A 20,508-nucleotide genomic window follows, 5' to 3' on the forward strand; every position below is an offset into this window, starting at 1 on the left:
ACAATTCAAACCTATCACCTCTGATTCTTTAAATTACAAACCAGCCTGCTACTTTGTTATTGGTCAAAACTTTTCTGAAGCCCACATAGCCTTATTCTGGCTGCATGGAAATTAAAGAGACATTAAGAGTCTCATTGCTCTAAGAAGGAGAATTATGCAGTGAGGGAAAATTATATGTTTGTTTGCTAGTGATCTCATGCAGAGTGCTGCAGCTAAGCCTTGGTTTCTTATCTGTAGAATGGGGGTAAGGGCCACCTTTAAGAGTGGCCAAAGGAGGTAAACCTATGCAAAATTCCTGGCACAATGGCTGGCAGAGAACATTCATTCAGCAATGTTAGCACTAGCACTCTTCCATTCTTCAAAGCACCAGGTATTTCAGAGCCCACACAACTGAGAGCTCTCACAAACTCACAATTGAGTCCCTCTAGCTTAGGTCTTGGTCTCTGATAAGGAACCATGGGGACAGGCTGTGGCAGGGCCTGACCATCTTATACAACATAAAGCACAAAGCCAAGAATATGCTCCAAAGTCCCATAGGACTTCACCCCCCCTTCCTTTAGTGGTCTGTCTCAGGTAACATTTCCCCCATGAAGGTAAAACTTATCCTAGAGCTATATCCTTCAGATTCCAAATTCAAGAAGGGCTTTCAGTTTGGAATTCTGGAATCTACTAAAAATTCTTCCTTCTCCCTCTCCAAAGCCTTAGCCACATCCTGAGAGATTATAAATTTGAAAGTGAGTGCATACCGCAGACCCCACACTAACTCCTCCCAGCCTTCATCTCTACAGGTCGCATTCTATGATTCCCACCACTGTGTGATGATGATGGAGGCCAGCTTAATCACCAGCACTATTCCCCACTTTTGGAGTTTAATCTGTTTGCAGGGACCTCTTTTGTTCAAAGACAGACCTCCACAAGAAGGGGTCCTCCTGAGCCAGATGGAGATTTACACAGACTGAAATCTCAAATGCGTACAGGGCCAGGCAGGTAAAGTAGACGACTTAAGAAGGCGGACGTTATTCAGTGCAGAGTGCTGCAGACTGTGGTGAACAAGAGAGCACACTTATACAAGTGGCAGGGGAATCTCAGCTCTGCCCACTGCAGCCATCCAGCTCTTTCCTCCACTTCTCTCCACTCTCTGCAACTCAGGCCCACGCTCTTTACCTACCTCCCTTCTCTTCCAGGGGCGTCGCAGGCTTTCAGCGCAACCACCAGCCCCGGGCGCTCTTGAGAGCTGCAGAGGAACAGCTGATGAGCTGCTCTGACGTAGACCCACTTTTCCCCTGGGAACCCCGAGCAGGCCGAGGGAGGGGACAAAGCCGCGCCCTGAGGGTCCCCACTCTATCTGGGAAAACAGGGCCTCAAGCTTGAGAGCTCTGGGGTGAGCATGAGCGAACAGCACACCTCCCAGAAAACACTAACCTCCCGGTGGCTTAAAGGGGACAAGGGGGGTAGGGTCAAGGGACGCGACAGAGCCTTGTGGTTTCTGGATGGGAAACGCACATCGTTTAGGCACCCCTCCGCTCAAGTCGCTTCCAAAGCAGGTGATTCTTGGGGAGGGGCGTTTCGGACAGCGGGGGTGGGGGGCGCTACGCAAATGGCTCTGTCCTCGGGCGCTGCGGTAGTCACTGCGCTTCCCCGCCCCCGCACCAGGATGCCCCCCTTCCCTCGCTCCGCCAGACCCAGAGCAGGAGCTCCGCCCCCAACGCACCGCCCCAGTCCCCCTCCCCCGCCACGCCTTAAAACCCAGTGCACACCGCCCCAGCGCGCCCTGCCCGGCGCACCTCTCTTCTTCTCTCCAGCTCCAGCTGCAGCCGCTCTCCCGGCCCTGGACCCGGCACCATGAGTTTCAGCTCCGAACACTATCTGTGCGCCGGCTCCTCCTACCGCAAGGTGTTTGGAGACGGCTCGCGCCTGTCTTCGCGCCTCTCTGGGGCTGGCGGCCCGGGTAGCTTCCGTTCGCAGTCGCTGTCCCGCGGCAATGTGGCCTCCTCGGCCGCCTGCTCCTCGGTCTCGTCTCTTGGCCTGGGCCTGGCCTACCGCCGGTCTCCGGCGTCCGACGGGCTGGACCTGAGTCAGGCGGCGGCGCGCACCAACGAGTACAAGATCATCCGCACCAACGAGAAGGAGCAGCTGCAGGGCCTCAATGACCGCTTCGCCGTGTTCATCGAGAAGGTGCACCAGCTGGAGACGCAAAACCGTGCGCTCGAAGCCGAGCTGGCCGCGCTGCGGCAGCGCCACGCCGAGCCGTCGCGCGTCGGCGAGCTCTTCCAGCGCGAGCTGCGCGATCTGCGCGCGCAGCTGGAGGAAGCGAGCTCGGCGCGCGCGCAGGCCCTGCTGGAGCGCGACGGGCTGGCCGAGGAGGTGCAGCGGCTTCGGGCGCGCTGCGAGGAGGAGAGCCGCGGGCGCGAAGGCGCGGAGCGCGCCCTGAAGGCGCAGCAGCGCGACGTGGACGGCGCCACGCTGGCCCGCCTGGACCTGGAGAAGAAGGTGGAGTCGCTGCTGGACGAGCTGGCCTTTGTGCGCCAGGTGCATGACGAGGAGGTAGCTGAGCTGCTGGCCACGCTGCAGGCGTCGTCGCAGGCCGCGGCCGAGGTGGACGTGGCTGTGGCTAAACCAGACCTGAGTTCGGCGCTGAGAGAGATCCGCGCTCAATATGAGTCCCTGGCCGCCAAGAACCTGCAGTCAGCCGAGGAGTGGTACAAGTCTAAGTTTGCCAACCTGAACGAGCAGGCAGCGCGCAGCACCGAGGCCATCCGGGCCAGCCGCGAGGAGATTCACGAGTACCGGCGCCAGCTTCAGGCACGCACCATCGAGATCGAGGGGCTGCGTGGGGCCAACGAGTCCTTGGAGAGACAGATCCTGGAGCTGGAAGAGCGGCACAGTGCCGAGGTGGCTAGCTACCAGGTAAAGGCTGGAGTGCTGTGTAGGGCGGGGCACCCTGTTCTCCCCTGCGCATATTTCCCGCACAGTTGGGGCCCTAGGAACCAGGGGGAGGATAAGGGAGGGGAGAGAAAGAGTCCCGCCTGGAGGCGTTGGCAAGCAAAAAGCCCTGGAGTCTCTCCCGCTAATTTTAGGGGCCTGGACGCCCTCTTTCCTTGCCCCTCACTTACGTCCCTGTCCGAGCCCTTCTAACAAAGAAGCCATCAGCTTCTGTTCTTTGGAGTCTGGAAATCTAACTCACGCCTCCCTGTCAGCAAATGGGCATGAACACACTGGCGACCCCACCCCAAAGTATGAGTGAGCCCAACCGGGGTGGGTCACAGCCTCCTCTCCATGGTTGGCGTTGCTGTTTCCGCTGTCTGGCTTATTTGGTTGACTTCGAAAGGCTTTCGGTGTGCTCTGGAAATATTTATGGAGTAGGTCTGCCCTTGGGTTGGGGGAAGAATGCTGGACTGAACTGGGAAGGGTCCTATCCCATTGTCTTGAGTTGTGCCCTCAAAGGAGTAGAGATTTGGAGTGAACGAGATGGGTGACTGGGCTAGTAATAACCACCCTGCTCTGTCCTCCCCCAGCATACAAACGGTTCCCTTGTCGCCCGACTGATGATATTTCTTCCTAAAGAAAGCTTTACACCCATTAGCAAACGAGAATGGTCGGGCGCTGTCCTCGGTGCTGATCTCGAGTTCGGCGGCTCAGAAATTTACCTCCTGTCTCATGTCCCAGTTACTACTCTCTAGGCAATTAACTGCTTTAACTTTTTTTTTCTTCTGCAACACCAACTCATCAGTCTTGGTTACCTGCAATCAAAGGTCACCTCGTGGACAGCATCAATTTGCACTTTCATGGATGGCTTAACACTTAACAAAAACCACTTAATCTGCTCAGCAGCAGTGACGTCCCACTTGAAAATGCCCATTTCCTTAACATTTTTCCATCCTAAGTGCATATAATAAATCACAGAGATAGGTTCATCTTTGTTATAGGTCACTTTTTTTTTCCATCTTTGCCTGTCCTCTAAGCTCCTGTGAAGGTATTGATTGGTTCTTTCCTCCTTTTCTCTCCAAACAAAGGCCACTGCATCTTCGGTTTTACTATATAGAACATTCTGGGCTTATGACCACAAAGGGCACAGAGGCAGGTGAAATGTGTAGAAAAGAATCTAAATAGTGTGGTTCAGTTTCAAGGTGCAATAAAAGCTTCATTGGATAGAATGCTAATAATTTGGAAACTTGCAGTAATCCATTCTAGCCAAGATCAAAGTTTACATTTGATGAAATTAATAAGATTTGAGAACATTAATAAAATATAATCAAGAAAGGAGTGAAACCTCCATACTATTTTAGTCTGGAGCTAAAGAATTAGTGGTGTGCAGTATTTGCTGTTCATTATACATGACTCCCTTTGATAAAGGAAGAAAGCTGGCTTGGACCATTTGTTTTGGTGTTGGGGATTACAGTCATACTCAAATAAATACTTCTATTCTGCTTCAAAAATCTGTAACTTGAACTTTTCACTATGCGGCCTAGCTTCTGGATGGCTTGAATTAATCACATTTAGTTAATTGAGACTTCATGTTTTCTTCTAGAAGCTCAAAGGATGAGCTAGGTGGTCTTCTGAAGGGCTAGCCCAGTATTTCTACAAAAAGGATAATTTATCCATCAACTACCATCTGAACTGGACTTTGCCATGTCCTCTGTTTGCTTGTTAGAGCTCCTACATTCTAAGAGCTAGTGATAGTATTGTCTGGCTTGTCTTGTTTGCTTTAAGGGCTTTCAATGTTAGACAATAGTAGGGTCATCCAGACCTAATCTGCAGGAAACAAAAAACAAACTGCGGCATCTGCAGCTCTGCAGTGCTGCCCCCATCAGCTTTAGCCTCAGAGCCTCAGTGGACCTGCTATGAGTGGAAGAGGAGATCAGACGACAGATATATCTTTATAGATATATAGAAATATCTTACCCTTTGGGACCTAAGGCTGAGGAGGGGCTCACATCGTCACGTGCGGATCCTGAAGGCCTGAAGTCACAAGGGTGTCATCTGGCTATTCTCTCTAACAATCTTAGCAGTGCTGACCGAGATGAGAAGCGTCTTTTCCCACAGTGAGATTCAGCCATTGTTTTCTTGCCCTCTCACCCCTCCCCCTCCCCTTTCACTGCAGCAATGGGAGGCTGTTCTCTTTCTTCTGCTTCAGAGATTAGTGGTAGGCCCATTTTCCTTTGCAAGTTTCCCACCCTCTTAGAGGCAGAAGAAGGCCCCATTAAAGTCACATTTTTCCTGCCCCAGAGAGCTGACAGCCTACTTGAGGAAAGAAAGCTTATTACACTTTTGAAAGGGTAAAGAATGGTTCAGGGTGTCTTAATAAGCATACAATGATGTATGAGAGAGACTGAATCAGGCAACAGGAGAAATTTTGAGGCGCTAGGGGGGTTGTCTTCAGAAGCCAAATGCAGCCACCCTCTTTAGCTGAAGGCTTTTTCATTTCTGACATAGGGTGATTCTGGTTCAGGGTCATAGCTGCTTCACCACCATTAGAGTGCCTGTTCTGCCAGAGATGTCTAAGGACATCTTTGAAGGACATCTGGGGGCCCTGGCCCTTCACTATGGTCAGTCTTGGAAAGCTTCAGCTTTCCTTGAAAGACCTTGATGAACAATCAAGATCACTATTAGTTAATGCTCTCCAGGGAGATGAGCCAAGTATGCCCTCTTCTCTCAGTATGAGATTGGAATGCAGCCTAATTAAATAGCAAGAAGGGGTTGGCCCCTTGGAGATTAGGGGTGGCAGTGGCTGCGTATAAATCTATAGGTTGATAGATCCATTTCTGAAATGAGAATTCAAGGGGAAAAAACCTTCCTTTGGTCCCTATCTCTCCTTTTTTTTTCGCTCCAACTCTTCCATGTGCTTTTTGCTTTGTGTTGTTCTGTTTTTGCCCCTTCTACCTCACTGTATTATTGTCACTTGAGCCACCCTGATAGCTCCTTAACAGAAAAACAAAACAAAACAAAAATCTCAAAGAAACTAGTGGTTCCTAATAAACCCATTGACCAACCAAGGTTACTTAGGGGCTTAACAAAAAGATTCTCAGGCCCACTCCCAAAGATACGGATTCAGTAGTTCGCAGGTGGTGCCCAGAGAGATGCAACAAAAGCACTGTGTCCTGTCATTCCTCAGACTGATTTTTGGGGTGTACTGATTTAAATCACATTTTCCAATGTAAATCAACCTATAGAAATACATATAATGCAAAATTTTAAAGTATGGTAGGAAAAAAAAAACCCAAACAACCAAAGATGGGATGAAGCAAAGACAAGAGTGAGAATAAGGTGACCTGCAGGTGTACCACGTATAGAAATCCTCTCTCCCCACCATCGTTTATCAGTCAGAGCAGTAATTCTGAATGGCCTCTTTCAATCAGATTGTGCTGCACACTACTGCTCACCTGGCTGAAGGCCCCTAAAAGTGAGGGGACCCACAGCACTGTTTGCTGTTCCCAGTCTCCACTGCAGATGCTAGTGTGGCCAGTTCTCTTACTCCCACATCCTTCCAGCCCTGAGGAAGATGCTCAGCACTTATATCAGCTACTCCAGGAGAGACCCCCGCTGGAGCTGGGAGTGCCTCTCTCCCATTCCCTCAGGCTAAGCCAGCAGCAGCTGCGTGGTTGGGGGAGGGGGCAGACTGCAGTGCTCTGCTCAGATTTCGAGCTGGAGGCCATCTTTGGCAGGGCTTTTGAAGGGCAATGCAAGACAGCCTCGTGTGGGGAGGAGAACGCAAACAAAGAGACTAGACGTTGAAGAGCAGTGGTCAGCAGTCAGCACAATTCCTTCTGAAAGGAGCAAAGTCGTGCTTTTTGTCTACTCTGATCCATAAAATAGACATGTGAAATGTGTACCAGAAAAAGTTCAAGAAAATTTCATCACTCTAGAACTCATGCCCCCAACAACCTCTTTTGCAGAAAACACAGGTATGAGACAAAATAGTTTTTTTTTTTTAAAGGGCCTAATTAACCTACTGATGAGACAAAACGTCATCTGTCTCTAAATCACATATCAGGAGTTGGCCCTTCTGGTGCCCCAGCTTATTGTCACTTTACATGATTCTAAAGCACTTTGTTCTTTGGATTTCAAGCCTGCAACAAGACACAGAAGAGGAACCACTGGAGTCAGGCATCATCAGGAATGAGTAGCAGCAGATTAGTTCAACTTTCAGGACAAAAAAAAAAACCAATAAGTAGCAAACAGTAATTCAAACACTGCTCTAAAGGACCATTTAGGGTAGAAATGAACAGCCTAATATACCTTAGTTGACCTAAAAGATAAAAGACATCACAGGATTATAGAAAAATAATTGATCATTATCATAACCCTTAGTCGCTGAGAAAGTTTGCATTATGTTTAATATCCTAAGTAAGAATAGTACAAACCACTTTAGAAAGGTTTTTATTTTAAATTTTTATTAAAAATTATTTTTAAATTATTTTGGGGGGGAGGGAGTATTTAGGCTTATTTATTTACTTATTTATTTTTAATGGAGGTACTGGGGATTGAACCCAGGACCTCATGCATGCTAAGCACACACTCTACCACTAAGATAAGCCCCTCAAATTGTTATTTTTTAAAAATGTGTTATGAAGATGTACATCTTTGTGAAAAATTAGAAAATAAATATCCGATGCTTTAAGGGATATGCCTCCAACTTGCCGATATTTAAGTTTTATTATACATTGCTTTCTTTAGTTATCTAAGGGGTTGTAGGGAGGGCTCAGGATTAGTTTTTCCATATCATGAAAAGGGTAGAGAGTCACCTGGTATGATATTAACAATAATAAAAATCAGTAACATTTTTTGAGCAGTTCCTACGTGCCAAGTGCTGTTCTAATGCACAATATCTAATTTAATGGATAATGGACTCATCATATAATAATGTGAGGAACATTAAAGTGGAATCCTAACTTGAAGATCTCAGAACACCTCAGAAAAGAATAAACATTATAATTTCCCATATACAAAACTGAAAGTTTTGAAGAAAGTAAAATATAGAAAACTGACTGAGGTGTGTTAGATGTTTGTGGCAGAAATGCAAGGGGCAAGAAATGCAACCCAAAGATCTTCCTGAAATCCTCTTCTTTTCTTCATATAACATTTCTCTTGCTCCTCTGTAGAATGAGAGCACTTCCTTTTTCTTTTACCCTAGGCTCTTTCCCCTCTTAGCAAAGTAATACTGATTCTCTTACCCCTAATATATCACTAGTAGACTTGCCTGTAAGTTAGTTTAACCTCAAATATAACAACCATCAAGTAAAATTTCTTGGTGAAATTCCTTTTAAACATTTTGGAATATTTCCATCACTGTCCAGCGTATCATGTATTTTCCCCACTGCTTATCATCCCTTGCTCTGTACCTATCAGTTGAGTCTCTTCATTGCAGTATTCCTGTCAATATTTACAGAACAGATAGGTGGGATGAATTTTAATTCCTTCTGCAGATACCCTTGATTTGTAAGTTTGCACCTTCTGATGTATCAGCCCTGCCTTTCACCATCACTTTATCACCTCCACACAAGGGTCTCTTAGCACTTGCTTTCTTGAGGTTTCTGATATGTTTATCTGCATCACTGTTTCATGAAAATAACTGTCAATCACTTTGCTCTTCATGTTGATAAGAGTTGCAACTGAACTATATAAGTTATTTGCTCATACTTTTTCAAGTCATAAGAAAAGAAGTGTTTATGTAGCATCATTCAATCATTCATTCAACAGTTATTCACTGAGCATCTGCAGTATGCATTTTGCTAGGCTGTGGATTTCCAGGGGTGAACTAGATAGAAAAGGTCCCTGTTTCCATGTAACTTACACTCTAGTGTAGTAGTTTCCTAACAGGACCGATTTGCCTGCTCCGGGATGTTTAGCAATGTCTGGAGACATTGTTGGTTATCTCAATCGAGAGGGAGAGCAGGTGCTACTGGCATCTAGTGGCTGGAGGTCAGGGATGCTGCTAAAAATCCTATAATTCACAGGACAGACCTCTACAATAAAGAATTATCCAGCCCCAAATGTCAGTAGTGCCCTGGTTGAAAAACCCTGTTATAGAAGGAGGTAACAGAAAGTAAGTGAATAAGGTAATTTCAGATAATGGTAAGAGCTAAGAGCAGAGTGGCTACTTTCAAACGGGGGCTTTTTTCTAACTGGTGAGGACATTTGAACTGAATCTCAATATGACGGGAAGTCAGCCATGTGAAGACCCACCCCAGAGCATTCCAAACAGAGGGAATAGCCAGCCTAAAGGGCCTGGGATAGCAATGAACTTGGTATGTTTAAGCAGCAAAAGAGAAGGCCAGGGTAGCTGAAACACACTGAGCAAGAGCAAGAGTATAGGCCAGGCTGAGCAGTTGGAGGGTTTTAACCAGATGAGCAACAGAATCTTCTGTGTTTTTAAAACATCCTCTGGCTGCCCAAGGATCACAGATTTAAAGCTATTTTTCTTCTATGCCTGGGTTTGCACCTATAGGAACTTAAAGCAAAAGTATTATATAAATTTAGTTTCTTTTTAAATAATATTATAATTTCAGTCTGCCATTTGGATTAAAAAAAAATTCCTTGGAGTATTTATGCTTCCTCCCTATCTGTCATGTGAAACGCTTTCAGTAAAGTGATTGAGTAGCAGATTTCCGGGAAACCATCAAAACGAATGGAGGCAGAGAAGACTTCCCGTCCTCTCTGTGCTTTCCACAGTTGGAATTTTCTGAATCTAAGCTCCTAACCTGAGGCTTTGGTTTTGGAAAGGACATGGACCAACTGAGTGACTCAGCAGTAATACAACAAGCAAGGGAGGGATGGTAAGTAAGTAAAAAATAAATATCTCCCTGGTGTTCAGTTGAGACCCACGTGCCCCGTGGTAGAAGTTCCTAACCCTCACCATGTGTCCACATGTGTTCTGGGGACCTTTATGAAAAAAATGCAGATGCCGGGACCTCACCCCAGAACAAATGAGTCAGAATCTGGGCTGGGGGAAAGGTCTGGATTTTTCATATGCAGTCAGGGTTGAGAATCTGTGCTTTCTCAATCTCAACCACAATGCATTTCAGCTGGTTTGGCCTAAATATGTTGAACATGTTGCTTTTCAGGATAACATTGGGCAGCTGGAGAATGATCTGAGGAACACCAAGAGTGAGATGGCACGCCACCTTCGGGAATACCAGGACCTGCTCAATGTCAAAATGGCTCTTGACATTGAGATAGCAGCTTACAGGTACTCAAAGGGCATACTCACCCAGGCAGATCCAGTCACCTGGGCAATGCTAGCCGAATAAGTGGTTTTAGTCTCTCTCTGCCCTCAACTTGGTTATATCCCAGCTCCACCTTACTGGTCCTGGAGTAGTCTACCTACCTCTGCTAGGGCTTAAGGAGATAATGTGAGTACACAGAGGTTAAACTAAAACCCATCAGACCGTAAAAATAGGGTTCATACAACATAGAAAGTCCCAATAGGTGAGGTATCCCCCTGGATTCCACATTTACCTTTATGAAAGGTAAAAAACAGCAGGTACTATTTTTTGAATGACTACTGTGTGCTGAGAATTATAGTGCATATAAATTATCTAGGTATCAGGTCATATACCCTTTTTGCAGGTGAGGAAACTTGAACCACAGACTGACTGTGTAACTTACTCAAAGTCACAGTGCAGGTAGATGGAGGAGCTCAGACTCAACCCCAAATGGGAGAATTTTTTTCTTTTTTTTCCTTACACTATGTGTACTGCTTTAAAACAAAGCTCCAAGAGGATTTGATAGTGTTTTGAATTTCTGATTTAAAAAAAAAGGATGATAAAAATTACTAGGGTCATGAGAAAAAAGGTATTGGGGGCCATTCTTTTATGATGCTGTTTAGGCCAGGCTGGGGGAAAGTCTGGAATCTGAAACAGCTGTGTTCACTGGTTTCTGTTATTGTTGATTCCATTTCCTTTGCACCCTAACACGTTGGAAGAATACAAATCTCAAGTTCAGGCTGAATTGGGCAGTTCCTTTATGGACCTCTTATCTTATCCCTGTTGCACTTAAGGTGTTAATTAATAAAATTACTTCTCCTTAGAGCTTTGTAGACTCTAAGTGCCAAAAATGGGTGTGATGAGGCCAAGAGGAGTTGTAGATTTTTTTTTCTCAAATGTGTCTACGAATAGATAGGTTTCCCGTTGACAGTGGTTTAAATGCAGCTGGTGCTAAAGATATGTGAGTGATGTATGTGAGAAATATGTGTGTGTGTGTGTGCACACATTTTGGATAAAGTCCAAGTCTTTAGCCTTAGAATTCAATATTTATTGGTCTCAATCTCATGAAGAAACTGTGAAATCTCTCTAATCTGGAATGAATAGGGGCTGGAGGTTTAAGTTCTTTAAAAAAAAAATTACAAGCTGATTTCCTAAGAGTTTTTCTCTGTCGGATTTACAGGAAACTGCTGGAAGGCGAAGAGACACGTTTTAGCACCAGTGGATTAAGCATTTCCGGGCTGAATCCACTTCCCAATCCAAGTTATCTGCTCCCACCTAGAATCCTCAGCTCCACCACCTCCAAAATCTCATCCACTGGGCTGTCTCTTAAGAAAGAGGAGGAGGAAGAGGAGGCTTCTAAGGTAGCCTCTAAGAAAACCTCCCAGATAGGGGAAAGTTTTGAAGAAATATTGGAGGAAACAATAATATCTACTAAGAAAACCGAGAAATCAAATATAGAAGAAAGCACCATTTCAAGCCAAAAAATATAATTCTGTTGCTTAAAAAAAAGTTAATGCTTAAGAAGGGATAATATGCATTTAACTTGCTAAGCAGCCTATTCCTGATCCAAAACACCTGTCACCATGATACAATGTCTTCAAGGCTTCAGTCTCATATTTAGCATTAAATACTTTCTTTCTCTAATAAGAAAACCACACCTTAGATTGAAGCAAACCGCAGTTCTAGAGCAATCACAGAGGAGTTATCTAAGTGTACAGCTTTCTCACCTAAAGCTCAGGCTTCACAGCGATAGATGATTCAGGTACAGAGGAAGTACAAACTGAGGTGCTAAATCTGTGATCATCATCATTTTGCTGTGAGTTGAAATTAAAACCTATATTCACTCACTATACCCAGCCATTATCCAGCTATATAATCTCACTCTAGATATCTAAAACATAAAATCACTGCCAAAGATAAACCCACGGTTCACACCCAACACCACTGACAGAATTGTTTCACACATGATAGGTGTTTGTGTAATGGACACTTTCTCTCCCACCCCCCTCAAGTCCATATATCCTTTTCTTCCATATGGGGGGGAAAAAAGGCTAGTGTAGTATTTGTCCCATTTAAACACATTTAGATTCTTCTCAAAAGAACTTGCCCCGTTTAGCTCTCTTTGCTCAATAGGTAGGATTAGATGCATGTTGACCATTTCTATGATTCGTGTAACGACTTCTCCCTGCCCATTTCATATCCTTCTAATTCTGTAGTTTAAAAAAAAATGGCAGTGATAAGTTGTAAGGGTTGCCCCCGACAAATAAAATAATGAAAACTGTTCCTAGATTTTAGGCTCTCAGCTTATTCAAATCCATTTAATTAGGAAAAATGAATACTTTATTAAGAACGTAGCTTTTCACCTTTAGAAGCACAGTCATAGTTAATTCCAAACTGTGATTAAGCTGACCTTAGATTTAGCAGTATAAGCTGGAAGAGGTATTTGTATAAAGGGGAAAAGCCAAGGTCTCATTTATCTGTGTCAGTTCATTTGTGGTGGTAAAGAATTAGCTGTTTCATGCCCTTACCCTTAGACAGAATCCACATATTCCCCTTCCCACTAGTCCAGGTCCTAAAGAGGCCTCATTTTCACTCCTATGCCTTTTAAGAGTGTTAAGTGTAGATCATGTTATCACTAGGACACAGTGCTACTGCCCCAAAGTAAAAGAAGTCACTTCTGGTCAATCAATACTACCAGCAAGTATAAAAAAGAAATATTTCTCTTTTCTAAAAGAGTCTTACCCAACAGTTTTCCCACTGATACACGGTTGGTAGGGTCTCCCTTCACTGTTGGAGAGGAAGAGACACTCAGACCAGAGAAGGGCACACGTGCTCCTGCTCACATGCAAGGAAGTAGATTCCACAGGGTCAGGTTTTCATCTGCCCTACTGTGTAGCAGCTGCATTGCCCAGCCTTCCACGTTTGCCCAGTTTGATGCAGGATTAGTTCTCTGTTGGAGTCACTTCCACCACATCTAAAGAGTTGCTATGTCTCTGTCACATCTCTCCATTAAGAGCTCTGTGGTGATGAGGACGTGATGCTTTTACTGAACTTTCTTATCCTAGCACCTGCTTCAATTATTCAAGGAAACTTAAAAGAATATTTTTCTCCCTTTCCCTTACTCTATCCCTGTCTTTACTCCCCACACTTAACTGTAAAACAATAGTAAAATAAGAATTAAAAGTCACACGAATCCCACCAACATAACTTGTGTTCTGTGGTTTCTGCTGCTTCAACAGAGAAGCGCTGTTTTGCTTCAGGGAGACAGCTGTATCCCAGATAACTGAGAAATCATGTTCTCTGTTCCATGCATCCACATTTAGTTTTGTTTAGTGTTTTTTTTCCCTCTGCCGAAGCCTTGGGGCTATAGTCTGCAGACTGTCTGGTCTGAAACACATAATGCACTAAGTGGACAGTTCATGGCAGGAAGCAGGAAATCAGATCAATCAGATGATGAAAGATAATAATGCATTCTGTGCCTGGATAATGATTTAATTAGCTTGGTGAAAATTTCTGGGAATGAACTGGCAGAAAGCACATGATAAAAAGTTCTTCAAAATAATACGAATCTTTTCCTTCTTTGAAGATGAGGTTATACTTCTGCAGAACCCAGATGTTTAGGCAGAACATGGGCAGCAGTAATGGAATTTGCCTCTACTATAATGATTCTTAAACTTTTTTGGGATTAAACAGCTCTTGGAGAAAGCTGTGAACCATTTTCCCAAAAAAGTACACACACAAAATTGTACCCATCAAGGGGCTTGTGACATCTCTAGGACTATCTACTTCTGGTATCTAGAATGTGGACATCAAGTTGAGGCTGCCTAATGCTGTGCCAGGATCCAGGATGGAGACCAGAAGTGAGGGGATAGATGCAATTCACAGCTGATGCTGATGGTTGAAGATGGAGCTTGCTGAATCCTAAACAGTAGCATCATTCTCAGTCCGTCTGCCTAAGGGCACTTGCATAGTCAATGGTACTGCTAGTGAAAAGAGTAAGTCACACACTAACCATGAGCAATTTATTATAATCAAAGTATCTTTTAGGGCCTCTTAAGAAACAACAATCTCATCAATACATTTGCAATATAGACACTGGTTGCCACTTCTAAGAGTAGTACTATATGGTTAATGGATCCTTCTCTATGCAAAACCAGAGAGCTTTTCATTAATTTACATAATTTCTGGCTCTGACTAATTTGTGTCTCCTATTTTCAGTGAGTCGCCACTAATTGCCATGAGCTCATTTATAAAAGAAAGACATTAAAAGCATTTTATGGAGTTGATAAATTATTAAATCAGAACAATTATAGTAACAGGGAAGCACAGTGTTCAAAATCATAAAGCAGGGAGGAGGAGGAAAGGGAAGCAGCAACATCAACTGTTATGACGGAACAGGACAACAAAGGGAAGCTTTCCTGTCCACAAAACACATGAGTGATACCCAATATGAGTTTCAGAAGCACTCGGTAACGAGATCCCCTGCATCCTGGGCCTTATTAACAACAGCTGTGACTTATTCAGTACCTATGTACTGCGTGTCAGGCACTGTACTAGGCGGTAAACATAGATGATCTCATTTAAACCTCACGACCCCTGTTAGCTGTAGTGTTTGTATACCTATTTGACAAATGAAGCACTAGAGCCTTGGAAGAACAAGGTTAAAACCCTCGTCTGATGCCACACAGCGAGGAACACAGCCAGGAGTTGAGCGTTGGTCTCCTAACTCTGCTGTGCTTGCTTTTCTTTCCTGTGTTACCTCTCTACGTAAAAGAGCATCCCCTCATTCGAGGGAACAGAAATCTTTCTATCTCCTTTTTCACCCCTTCCTCACCAGGTTTCACTTAAGGTTTCTCTGCCCCAGAAATCCTTGGCAAAATCAAATCCCAAAGGGAAACTGCTAAATTTTGCAGACTTCCTGAGCCTACTGCCCTTCTGCACTGCAGTGAGGTGGTAGCAGCCCCGTACTGGGCTCTGGGCCTATCCAGCCAGGAGTCATCTCTGCTGCTGTTAACAGTTATAAGAATTGGGTGGTATTTAACTATTTTTTAAAAAGGGGTTTCAAAATATAATTTTGCAAAGAAATTCTGTAGTTCAGTATCAAAGGGCCTGGAATTAAGGGAATATTACAGAAGGGACAATTTCTCAAGAGGTAATAAGTCCAGGATACTTATAATTCATTTTACTGGACTGGCTAAAGACAGGGGTGAGATTTGAGCAATTGTCTGGAAACTAATGTCTAAATTTTAGCTCCAGAGATAATGCAAGTTACATATAGTCCTGGGGATAAACTTCTAGAACTTACCTGTGAACATAAGCAGGGAGCCCAGAACCACCAATCATGACTCTAAAGGAAAACATGAAACAGGTTTAAAAATGTATTTAAAGTTCATTGGAACAGAAAGTAGATTGGTAGTTGCCAGGGCTAGAGAAAAGGGCCATGGGGATAGGATTTTATTGTGGAATGATGGAAATGTTTTGGAAGTAGATAGAGGTGGTAGCTACACAACATTGTGAATGTACTAAATGCCACTGAATTGTTTACTTTAAAATGATTAATCTTATGTCACATAAATCTCACCTCAATTTAAAAAATCCATTGATAGAGAATTTATGAAACTATCAGAAAAATAAAATTACAAAGTCTCCCATACCTTCTGCTCCAGCTGAGACCATTATGTACAGCCACCTGGGTCAACCCAGTTAGAAGGAATTCCATTAGGACAACATTAGCCAGATCTAATAAGAGTAGTATTGATTTCAAAACAGAGTCTGGAGAAAAAGCCAGAAATCTCCTCGGATATAAGCAAAAGAAAGAATAGCTAGAAATGTTGCTTGCTTATAAGCAACAATCACTGATTTCCAGCTAACTTTATTTTTATTATTATCAGAAATCTCTAAGGTCCTTAAAAGCATCTAAATCATAAGAATACATTTTTTTTTAAAGCCAAATAAGTTGGTATACCTGAAAGCACAGTACTAATTTAAAATGGAAATAACTGAGGGGGAGGGGAGGAGCTTTGCAGGATCTTAAAATAGAGCTCCAATGTGCAATTTTATTTTTCCTTATAGAATATATGTTACTGGCTTTGCTGCATGTTCAAATTTCATGTACAGGTTAGACTGATGTCTTTGTTATTTTCAAATATCTCACATGGGTACGCCATTTGCAAATGGGGTGAGTGCTCCTGAATCCAGCCAAACAAAGGACTGTTTTTATTACATTACCAACCCCTGCTGCATGCACTTAAAGGGTGAAAAGAATGGTTACTGTGTAGATCAAGGGCTTCTGTCCTCCTCTATCAATTTCCTAGATGATTTGATTGCCCTCACATTTTATGCTATTTCACAAGCTTACTAGGTGAGGGGAGGGAAATTGCTAAAATTTATAAATTCTTTCTTACAGTCCCTTGAAACACACACACACACATACACACACACACACCAGGACTGTAATAAAATGGAGTGAGTCACACCACAGATATTTAAAGATTTATGTTTCTTCAATGCTTCAGTAATTCTGAATAAAACAAAATAGAAAAAGCTCAGGCTACAAAGAATAATGAAGATTGACCTTGGAAGGGTCTCCAGCCTCACTTTCTCATTGATTAATTACTGTAGGTCACCACATGGCTACTCTCTCCCCTGATGAGGTCTCTGTGCTGAGATATTTCATTCTGGTTCTATCATACGCTCCTAGGGGTTATAGAATGCTCAGCAGAGTGTAACCAAAATCATTAGCATAAGGGTGGGAATTTTCGTATACAATCAGTAGCAGGTCTAGTTAACTGCTGATTATTGCACAGGACAAAAAAACATTTTTCCCTAAAAGTGCTTATTAAAACAAATTTAACTCAGGTTCATCTGCTATGCCGTAAGTATGAATAAATGAGAGGGGTAACTTGCATCCCCCATGATTTCCTGGCATAAGGATTCATACATGACATATAGATTTCCTGATGTCCTTAGGGCTAGATAATCTTTTTATCTTAAGCCAGACATGAGCTTAACAAAAGGAACTCCTTTCTGGTAACTGAAACTTTCCATGGACTAACCTAGTCTGAGAAGTAGAAATACCAGAGCTAAGATTAGATGTAGGGTGAAAGCAGAATTCAGATCTGACTCCAGAGTCTATATCCCCACCCTTTTCTCAGTTATTAATAGGAGGTGGATAGAGAAAATATGTAACAAAGAAGGAAAAAAACAGATGGTTTAAAATCAATCTTTTAATATTAACAGACCTACTTATTCATTAGAAACTAACTCTGCAAAGTAAGAAGTGACCACATAAGGACCATATATGAATTTGAAAACAGGCTAAAGCCAGACACTGTGCTGAATGCTTTACATAGTCAGTAATTCTTATAACAAGTCTTTGAGTACCATTGTCCCCATTTACAGTTAAAGAAAACTAAAGCTCAGAGAAGTTACATAACATGTTCAAGATCATATAGTTTGCAAATAGCAAAGCTGAAAGTCAAAGCTATGCAGTCTGACTTCACAATTCATATCCTTAACCACTGTGCATACTGCCCCTGTGTCTTTTTTTGGGGAAAAAAAAGATCTGTTCCTGGTAAACTTTGTCTTCTTTATCTTTTAATTTAAAGTTTTATTCAACCAGCTTTTCTCTTGAGAAAACATTTTCTTAGAAATACTGGAAGACAAAAAACTTTTCTCACTTAAATGAATATAGTATCATAATAATAACCTCTGTAAAACCACAGACACCATCAAAAGGAAATCAAAATAAGGTAAAGATCAAACCACAATATCCATTCCATGTAAGTAAATACTTGGCAACCTTTCAGAAGATCAATATGGCGTTTCATTTGTGTATGGACTATTAATCTCAATAGGTATTAACTTTAGATTTCATCAGCCCAGTTTTGAAGAGAGGCCAATAATCAAACTCACATACACAACAACATATTAAAGGTCAAAAATGAGTACTTACCCTTTGGTTATGATCTACTGAAGACAGCAAAGGTTAACACTAGGAACCAGTATCTGTTGAATTTTCTGTTGCTAGGGCTTTCCAAGATAAAACACACCACAGAGGTTGCAACTATTAAAACTTTAAAGGGGAAACATTTTTTAAATTAGTCACACGTCTAATAAGCAATTATGACCTGGTCATCCTTCAAGAATATTCATCCTCGATCAAACCACCAAGTATATACTTTGGGCAGGCTGAATAGGACATGTAAACTCGTGAGTAGCATTACTTTCAAGAATCCAAAGTCAGAGCTGCTGTAGGAGAGTCACTATGTGAGTGTGTGCAAGGTCTGTGTTAACTTGGAGTCCAGAGGAGGGATCATCATGGATAAGAATGTATCTGACTCAATCAGAAGGGAAGAGCAATGAGTGGAAGCAGTGGGGAAGCTCAGTGAAGCCCAAGGTCAGAGGAAATGACTTGGGTCAATACTAGAGAGAAAAGATTGGGATGGCATCTGGGGAGGAACTGAGATATTGGCCAAGCACACGTTCTGCCAAACTACAACTACCACAGACTAGCAGCCCTCTGGGCATCTTTGCTCAGAGAGGACTTAAGCAAAAACAAAGGGATCTGCAAAGCTGTGCCAATCAAACAAATCTTTCTCTAGCCATTGATGTTAGGCTCTGGAATCTGTACTTCATATAGTCCTATTTGTGGAGATTTGGGCATTTAGTTTTATTTCTGCTTATGTTCCTAGCAAAAATTCCTCTTGGAAAACATTTGACCCTATCTCAGCTAAACTAAATACATGGGGCTGGTGGGGGCAGTAAGGCTAACTCAAGGCAACAAGACAGGGCATTTGTTTGTTCTTGCCGCGTCTAAGTCTTTGACCCTCTGGTTATCTGAAGATAGCTACCATTGCCTCTCACCGCTGCTTTTTGCTTCTCCAAGATAGACAGAAGCAGTTGCTCGATGCTTACTCTTGTTCTGTCTCTCCCTGTCTGTTCCCTATCCCACTGCCTTCCCTTCTGTCAGTATCTTTGAGGTATGCTACCCAGAACTGACCACAAGATGCATTAGAGATTAGAAGTATTAACTATCTTGATCTGAAACTATTTCTTTTGATGTAGCCCAAGGTCACACTGGTTTTGGAAGCACAGATTTGTAAACCAGTCAATCAGCATTCTTACTTAGTTTACTGCCTGGTGGTAACAAAAGGCCAAATAGAAATAACCAGATACAAATTCATTCTTGGGGTTCTTGGGGGTCAAGCCCAGGAGGGAAGGAAAAAAAAAGGAAGGGTGACGTTCTTTGTGACTCTTACAGTATTTGCCAGTATCTGCCCTTTGTTAAGATTCTGAGAGACATATGTAACCCACAGGCTGTGATTTCCTTGAAGGTAGATCACCCTCCTTTAATTTTAATCTTGTTGTCCACACAATGTGTAACAAGGGATGTTCTTTTGACTTGTTCACTGCAGAAATGTTTACCAAATAATTAGTTAATATTCTACTTTAAAAAAATAAGTGCTTTCCCATATTACTATAAATCATAAATTTTAAGCCCTTGGAATATCCTGTCTTTGTATGCCTGAGTCCTTGCGCTGCAGCAAATTGTTCATGCTGACAATGTGATTTATGGTAAAGGCCCATTTTTGTACCCCTGGGGCTCAGGGACATGTTATATCAGTTTGACTGCTGAGTAGGTGCTGGGGTCTCAATAGCTGAGTCAAACACATGGGCACGCAGTGCCCATGTGACTGATTCCCAGTAAAAACTCTGGACACTAGCACTCAGGTGTGCTTCCCCGGTTGGCAACACTTCACATATGCCACATGCCATTGCTGGGAGAATTAAACACTGTTCCTGCATCTCTATGGGGAGAAGACAAATGGAAGCTCCTGGCTGGTGTCTCCTGGACCCTACCCTATTCATCTCTTCCCACTGCTGATTTTAATTTGTATCTTGTCATGGTAATAAACTGTAACCACAAGTATAATAGATTTCTGGATCCCATGAGTCCTTCTTCTGAACCATTAAAACTGAGGGTTGTCTTGAAGATCCCTGGTATGTTAACATGAGACAAGAATAAAAGTAGTAAGTAATTTGTGCAAGAAACATTGAAGAGGCAATGAACTCCATAGTTGCTATTCTGTCCATTGTCAAATAAAGGCATCTAGTATAGTCAGTGAAGGTAAAGATGTTTATAACATATCTGATGGCACAGTTAAACACTGATTCTGATACCTTGTCTCTTAAAGAGTTTTGGTTACTTTTAAAAAATCTATCATAAACACGAACATTTTTCCAAAATAGGTTAAATTTTTATTAAAAAATTGTATTAAATGTTAGAAGAGATTTATACTCCACA

The 20,508-nt window shown here is 42.9% G+C and overlaps 1 protein-coding gene and 1 long non-coding RNA gene across 3 annotated transcripts in view; one reads left to right on the forward strand and one right to left on the reverse strand.

Moving 5' to 3' along the window:
* Positions 1 to 19,244, reverse strand: part of LOC140699834 (uncharacterized) — a 38,648-nt gene extending 19,404 nt beyond the window's left edge. The window contains exons 1-2 of one of the 2 annotated variants that reach the window (XR_012078078.1): positions 18,157 to 19,244; positions 15,508 to 15,549 (exon numbers count right to left, since the gene is read on the reverse strand). This is a non-coding gene — a long non-coding RNA (uncharacterized lncRNA). The remainder of the gene's footprint in view (positions 1 to 15,507; positions 15,550 to 18,156) is intronic. The other variant, XR_012078079.1, reaches the window with a different exon arrangement.
* On the forward strand, positions 1,769 to 13,404 carry INA (internexin neuronal intermediate filament protein alpha). Its single transcript, XM_072972353.1, has 3 exons — positions 1,769 to 2,907; positions 10,062 to 10,186; positions 11,383 to 13,404. Exons 1-3 carry the CDS (start codon positions 1,843 to 1,845, stop codon positions 11,690 to 11,692), a joined length of 1,500 nt encoding a protein of 499 aa, XP_072828454.1. The 5' UTR covers positions 1,769 to 1,842; the 3' UTR covers positions 11,693 to 13,404.
* Positions 19,245 to 20,508: the final 1,264 nt, after the last annotated feature.

The sequence above is a fragment of the Vicugna pacos genome, chromosome 11 (genome assembly GCF_048564905.1).
Source record: "Vicugna pacos chromosome 11, VicPac4, whole genome shotgun sequence".
NCBI lineage: Eukaryota > Metazoa > Chordata > Mammalia > Artiodactyla > Camelidae > Vicugna > Vicugna pacos.